The 7,513-nt window shown below is 37.9% G+C and overlaps 2 protein-coding genes across 2 annotated transcripts in view; one reads left to right on the top strand and one right to left on the bottom strand.

The window, feature by feature from the left end:
- Window positions 1-4,013, top strand: part of CLDND1 (claudin domain containing 1) — a 28,835-nt gene extending 24,822 nt beyond the window's left edge. The window contains exon 6 of the mRNA XM_011987038.1: window positions 3,278-4,013. Within this exon, the coding sequence (XP_011842428.1) occupies window positions 3,278-3,369 (92 nt within the window). The 3' untranslated portion in view covers window positions 3,370-4,013. The remainder of the gene's footprint in view (window positions 1-3,277) is intronic.
- Window positions 4,014-6,114: 2,101 nt separating this feature from the next.
- LOC105544494 (olfactory receptor 5K2) lies at window positions 6,115-7,162 on the bottom strand. The gene has a single exon (XM_011987062.1). The coding sequence runs from the start codon at window positions 7,089-7,091 to the stop codon at window positions 6,141-6,143; it is 951 nt and encodes a 316-aa protein (XP_011842452.1). The 5' UTR covers window positions 7,092-7,162; the 3' UTR covers window positions 6,115-6,140.
- Between the last annotated feature and the right edge of the window lie 351 nt (window positions 7,163-7,513).

Raw genomic sequence — 7,513 nt, 5'->3', positions numbered from 1 at the left:
AGAGATCTGCTGTTAGTCTGATGGGCTTCCCTTTGTGGGTAACCTGACCTTTCTCTCTGGTTGTTTTTAACATTTTTTCCTTCATTTCAACTTTGGTGAATCTGACAATTATGTGTCTTGGAGTTGCTCTTCTCGAGGAGGATCTTTGTGGCATTCCCTTTATTTCCTGAATTTGAATGTTGGCCTGCCTTACTAAGTTGAGGAAGTTCTCCTGGATGATATCCTGAAGAGTGTTTTCCAACTTGGTTCCATTTTCCGCCTCACTTTCAGGCACCCCAATTAGACATAGATTTGGTCTTTTCACATAATCCCATACTTCTTGAAGGCTTTGTTCATTTCTTTTTCCTCTTTTTTCTTTAGACTTCTCTTCTCACTTCATTTCATTCATTTGATCCTCAATCGCTGATACTCTTTCTTCCAGTTGATCAAGTCGGTTACTGAAGCTTGTGCATTTGCCACGTATTTCTCGTGTCATGGTTTTCATCTCTGTCAGTTTGTTTATGACCTTCTCTGCATTGATTATTCTAGTTATCTATTCTTCCATTCTTTTTTCAAGATTTTTAGTTTCTTTGCACTGGGTACGTAATTCCTCCTTTAGGTCTGAGAAGTTGGATGGACTGAAGCCTTCTTCTCTCAACTCGTCAAAGTCATTCTCCTTCCAGCTTTGATCCGTTGTTGGCGATGAGCTGCGTTCCTTTGGAGGGGGAGATGCACTCTTATTTTTCGAATTTCCAGCTTTTCTGCCCTGCTTTTTCCCCATCTTTGTGGTTTTATCTGCCTTTGGTCTTTGATGATGGTGATGTACTGATGGAGTTTTGGTGTGGGTGTCCTTTCTGTTTGTTAGTTTTCCTTCTAACTGTCAGGACCCTCAGCTGTAGGTCTGTTGGAGATTGCTTGAGGTCCACTCCAGACCCTGTTTGCCTGGATATCAGCAGCGGAGGCTGCAGAAGATAGAATATTGCTGAACAGCAAGGGTTCCTGTCTGATTCTTGCTCTGGAAGCTTCCTCTCAGGGGTGTACCCTGCCGTGTGAGGTGTGGGGTGTCAGTCTGCACCTAGTGGGGGATGTCTCCTAGTTAGGATACTCAGGGGTCAGGGACCCACTTGAGTAGGCAGTCTGTCCATTCTCAGATCTCAACCTCCATGTTGGGAGATCCACTGCTCTCTTCAAAGCTGTCAGACAGGGTCATTTGCATCTACAGAGGTTTCTGCTGCTTTTTGTTTAGCTGCGCCCTGTCCCCAGAGGTGTAGTCTACAGAAACAGGCAGGCCTCCTTGAGCTGCTGTGGGCTCCACCCAGTTCGAGCTTCCTGGTGGCTTTGTTTACCTACTTAAGCCTCAGCAATGGCAGGTGCCCCTCCCCCAGGTTTGCTGCTTCCTTGCAGTTAGATCTCAGACTGCTGTGCTAGCAATGAGGGAGGCTCAGTGGGTGTGGGACCCTCCCGGCCAGGTGTGGGATACAATCTCCTGGTGTACCATTTGCTAAGACCCTTGGTAAAGCTCAGTATTAAGGTGGGAGTTACCCGATTTTGCAGGTGTTGTGTGTCTCAGTTCCCCTGGCTAGGAAAAGGGATTCCCTTCCCCCTTGTGCTTCCCAGGTGAGGCGATGCCTCGCCCTGCTTCAGCTCTCGCTGGTCGGGCTGCACCAGCTGACAAGCACCAATTGTCCGACACTCCCCAGTGAGATGAACCCGGTACCTCAGTTGAAAATGCAGAAATCACCTCTCTTCTGTGTCTCTCACCCTGGGAGCTGGAGACTGGAGCTGTTCCTATTCAGCCATCTTGCTCTGGGTCCTGCCTTTCATGCTTTTTACCTGTTTGCCTTTCTTTCTTAATATAGTGTTTGAATGCTTCAGCTGGTGTCATGCATTTAATAGATCCTGAGACACAGACTGCACCCCTCCCCTCACAAATAACATGGAATATGTGCCACCACATTTGTTTTAAAAATAAATAATTTTTTAAAAATATGGAAGCATAACACATTTCATTTCTGAGTCCAATCAATCGTCCTCTTACTCATGTGGCAGGAAAGATAAAATCTATCCATCATGTTTGCCTCAATTTAATATTCTAATAGTGGAATATGTACTTGCTATAGAGTTGGAGAAGTATTTTGACTAGAATAGTTTAGGTGCCCCTCATATTACATTACTTGACCTACACATTGGGTTAGTCTATACATATTTGCCTTCCAGGCATGAGTAAATAAATTTTCCCTGCCCTGTTATCCCCACTTGTGGTATCCCAGAGTAACTCATTTAGTCTATATTCAGATTGATTGGAAACATTCAAAACATGTCTCCTCCCAACCCCTGACTACCCATCTTAAATGGTATACCAGTAAGCTCCAACACCTGCATTCAGGTTAGAATGTCCTAACATGCCCATCAGGGCATCATAGCCAAAAGGCTGTTGTTTACTTTTCTCACATTAATTCTCTGGTTTTATGAAGAACTAGTTCCACATAGATACATATCTCTGTATAAAGTCATGTTTAAAACAATCTCCAGTAAGTTATTCTCCCAGTAGAAATTTTGTGACTTTTATCTCAGTCAGTTTTCCTTCATTTCATAAGTATTATTTTATCCTGAACTTCTAAAGGGAGCGTCAAACAAAATAGACCTGTAAGTCATATCAGTATATGACTCATTTCTGCAAAGTTATCACACTGATTTGATAATACATGCTGTCCTACATTAGTATTTGGCTTTCTTTCCTTTATGAAAATGGAGCTACCTTTATTGTTAACACCTCAAACAGGACTAACTGGTATCTATTCTCTCTGTTCCCTGGGATTGATGTTGATTCATCAACATAAACAAAACATAAAATTATAATGCAGAGATGAAGCTAATTCAAACCAAATAAAATAGCAAGTTTATAGTTAATAAAAGGGTTGGTCAATAAACATATTTAGTAAAATGTATTTACTTAAAATGAATTATATTGATTATTGTTCTACCATATTTCTATCAAGTTCATACCTATATCTCCTGCTCAGTAAAACTGAATAATTTTTTTATAAAGAATGTACAGCTCAACAGTTAACTGTTTACTGTATAAGATTTTCTTTTTTAAAATAATGTATTTGGCTTATATTTTTCTTTAAAGTTTTCTTAAAGTTTAAAGGAACGTTTAATATTTTATCTCTTTTTTTGTTAACCTCAGTACAAAAGTGCAGTTGATGACTTGACAAAAGGGCTGCATCTATGGCTTGAAGGTGCAGCGCTTTCAAGTCATCAACTGTATTTTTGTACTGTTGAATTTCTCCAACAGTAACAAAGGAGAGCATGCTTCCAGCTGGAGCTGAGTCCAAGCACACAGCCATTCCTGGACACGCATGCGTGCAAACAAGGAAGCCCAAGTAGGAGAAGAGGAAAGAGGTTGTAGGGATTTGGGAAGAAATCTGATTATTGCCCAGAGGAAAAGACAAATCTACTTTCCTGAAATCGCCCTGAAATCTACTTCCACCCTCAGAACTTAAAAAGAACAGCATCCTTCTTTTCATCTTCATTTCTTCCCCAGTGAATATGATCTCCAAACCATTATTTTTTCTTTGAACTGTAAATTTTCCACTCATGGACGATGTAACCAACAGATGCAATCTCTGAGAAGATGGAAGTCGGGGCCTCTTACTATAAAATTGACCTAGCTGGACTCAGGAAACCAGGGAAGAAGTCAATGCAGGCATTTAAAATGTAAAGCTTTTTCTGGTTAAACCTATTTATATTTCTTGTAGGTTGAGTATTTCTTCCCAATTTTTATCCTCTGGTGTATAACAAACAGGTCAAAATTTCCCATCTTTCCTCCTGGTACTAGTTGAATCCTACATTGCATACTTAATGCATAGTGAAAAGGCATCTAGCAGAAATACACACCCCAAAAACACACCACCGTTTTATTAGGTGCCCGATAAATTCTGTATTTAGCTTATTTATTTATTGTTATTTTTGCTTTTTCTTGACCCACTACATGTGACTGCAAATGAATTAATAAATGATCCCTTCTGGAACTTTTTGGTCATTTCTTTTTTTAAATCTTTTCACTATAAAAGGTAAGCTGAAACATTGAGAAATTGTTCAAATCAGCATATTTTATAATTCACAACTACAACTTGGTAAATATTTTTACTGTAAGTAAGCACTGAAATAATGAAGTATGATGAGAGGCAGTAGTTTTTAATGCAAAGTTATACATTTAAATGTTCAGAGGGGCCAGGGAGATGACATAAGAATTGTTGCCAGTTTTTCAAGAAAAGTCAAATTTTGCTTTTATAAAAAATTTTAATAAATATTCTCCTGATTTTTAAATCTCTTAGAATTAATTTTCCAAAGAACACTATGCTGTTCTGCATTGCGTGGGATACATAATTCTGTGCACTATCTGGGTGACCTTTTGTGATTTCTTACGTAATAATTGAGAATGTAGTTTTTGTAGTTAGGCAGCCTGCGGTTCAGGTCATGCAGACTCCTGTGGGTCATTGAACAAGTGACAGTATGGTTGAATACTGCCCTTCATATTCTCACCTGTCACATGGGATAATAATTGTAGTTCTCTCACAGGATTTATGAGGGTTAAATGAGGTAATAATGTGTATATACAGCTTAGCACAGGATGGACACATAGTAAGTATTCAAATCCATTTGGTGATGCTGATGGAAGTGAATTAAGCAAAAACTCAATTGATGGGTTTTAAATTTGAAACAGGCAAGGAAATACTGAAATGTCTGAGTATAACTGGAATGAACTAGGATAGGTTTTCTTGGAGGTTACAAATATACACTATATTTTTATAGTTTTGCATTCATGGTTTAGGGAATTATATCTAGAAAATATATCTGTTTTCTGCTCCTTTTTCTATATAGACTCAGCATGCTGATTTTCCATGTGATGCAGTGATGAGACCCACCGCAACCTGACAATTGCCTTCTGAAAATTTAGATGTGACCACAGAGCATCAAGAGAGGAGGTGGAAGGGAGAATTTTTCTGTTACCTGTTATGGGTCCTCCTTGTTCCAGAAGTTAGTAATTAAAATAATGGCAATGTTCCATTATTTAAGAAGATGAAAAGAGTGGTGTCTTGGTCATTAATATGTCTTAGCATCTAGCACAGTGCTCGCACATAGCAGAATCTCAATAAACATATGTAGAGTGAATAATTGGAAAGTATTTCTTTATGATGTCACATAAGATTATTAGGTTCTATCCATATTAAACAACTTTAAGTTTTGCAATGGTGAAGGAATAAAAGAAAGTATTTGAGATAAGCCCTGCCCACAGTTCAACAATCATACTTTTTGACATGTCTATATATAATATACCAAAAGATTGTGTCTTCATTGTTTAACCCCTTCCTCACCTCTCAGGAGGGGGCACAGAGAAGTTTAGCCTAACTCACTGACAATGAAGACTCTTCAGATCTATATGAAGCTTGAACTGTTTGTCTAGAACTTTATGATATGGTATCTTTATGCATGCAGATTTTGGAGTAAATAAAACTTAATGAAACCTATCTTGAAATTAGACATTCTGATTTTAATTATTTAAATGATTAAATCATTTTAACAACAACTTCAATTTGGAAATACAATATTCACTTTTATTGGGCACAATAATTTCCTGACTATCCCATTCTAACTACAATAATGTCCTCCACACACAATTACATTTTCTTCCTCAAAATCCACTTGCCATTTTTGTTGCTCATGGATGTAAGTAATTTCATTGGTTGACTGTTCACATGATCTTAAACACTTAACTGTAATGCTCATGTTGTAAGCTATTGGAATGGGCTGGTTATCAAAGCCCACTTTGTAAATGGAATAGCCTTCTACATTTGTAACTTGTAGTTTTGCTGTTGTTTTGGGTGTTCATCGTAATTGTTACTAACACAGTCTATAGGCATGGTGGCATTCTACATTGCTGCTTGAATGAATTCAATGTCTGGATGTGCTTGTAAATTCTGAGTAAAGATTTAGCACAATTCACTCCTTTCCATGAATTTTCCCTGTCACATATTTCTGCTTAATTTGATTGCATTTTGACATGTTTTAATATTTTGTATACAATTAGTACACTTCCTCTGTGTAATTTTATTTAGAAGGTTTTTGAGCGTTAAACCATTAAGCTAGGATAGATGTCATTTGTTCACACTTCCTTGAGATTTTCTTTTCAGCAGAATTTTTCTTAAGACACTTATTACTTCCTTGTTTCTCAGGCTATAAATGAAAGGATTTAGTAAGGGAACTACTATTGTAAATAAAATGGCAGCTGGTATATCATTACCTCCTTCTTCAAGCAAATTCGGTCTAATGTATATGAAAAAAATAGATCCATAGAATAATGAAACTGATGAAAAGTGGGATGCACAGGTAGAAAAGGCTTTGGCCCTTCCCTCTTTGGATTTCATTCTGAAAATAGTAAGAAGAATATAGAGATAAGATATGAAGACACTACCTATGGTAAAGACTTGAATTGAACCTGAGAAGATGAATAGAACCAGTTCATTGATGAAAGGGTCAACACAGAAGAGTCTATACAAGGGAAGAATGTCACAGTAAAAGTGGTTGATGTGATTCGATCCACAGAAAACTAACCTAAATACGAGCCCTGCATGAATCATGGAATGCAGGTTTCCAGCTATGAAGGCCCCTGTGGTCATCTGAATGCAGAGTTTCTTGGACATCATGATGTGGTACTGCAGTGGGCTGCATATAGCCACATAGCGGTCATAGGCCATTGCCACCAGAAGAAAGCAGTCTGCAGTTTCCACAGTGCAGAGAAAATAAAACTGTACTGTACATTCATAGAGGGAAATCCTTTTGTCCTCAGAAAAGAAGTTCTCTAACATTTTGGGGGTAATGGCACAGGCACAGCAAGAATCCACAAGAGCCAGGTTTCCCAGAAAGATGTACATTGGCCTGTGAAGTCGACGGTGTGTAAATATCAGTGCCATCATACCAATATTCCCCACCATGGTGATCAGATAGATGGCAAAGAACACCACAAACAGCAGAGTCTTCAGCGCTGGGTGATCTGTAAACCCCGTGAGGATAAACTCATTTTTCATGGTATGATTTTCTTCAGCCATTCCTGACTTCTCTGAAAAAAACGGTGGAGAAATAAGGCACCAATTTATAATATGCCACAATTATTGAGGTCTCTTTGGCTTAAAAGAAGGAGAGCATCTTCCACAAGATGAAAATAAGATTTAAAAAAAACCTGACAATATTGAGTGTTATCTAGGAAACAGTAAAATGGCAACCTAATTGCATTCCTAGTAAATGTATAAATTGGTGTAATCATTAGAAAATAATTTGGTAATAGATTAAAAAACTTTTAAGGTTCATACCTTTTAACCATACCTTTTAACCAGTAAAAATAAATCTGTCAAAAAGAAATAACTAAAACTTCAGAAAATATGTACATATAATGATGTTCATTGTAATCTCATTCATAATAGTGAAAAATTTAAACACCGAAATGGTAACCATTTAGTTAACCAGTATGATT

This window comes from Mandrillus leucophaeus, unplaced genomic scaffold (assembly GCF_000951045.1).
Source record: "Mandrillus leucophaeus isolate KB7577 unplaced genomic scaffold, Mleu.le_1.0 Scaffold1080, whole genome shotgun sequence".
Classification (NCBI taxonomy): Eukaryota; Metazoa; Chordata; class Mammalia; order Primates; family Cercopithecidae; genus Mandrillus; species Mandrillus leucophaeus.
This window is presented reverse-complemented; position numbering and strand designations above follow the sequence as displayed.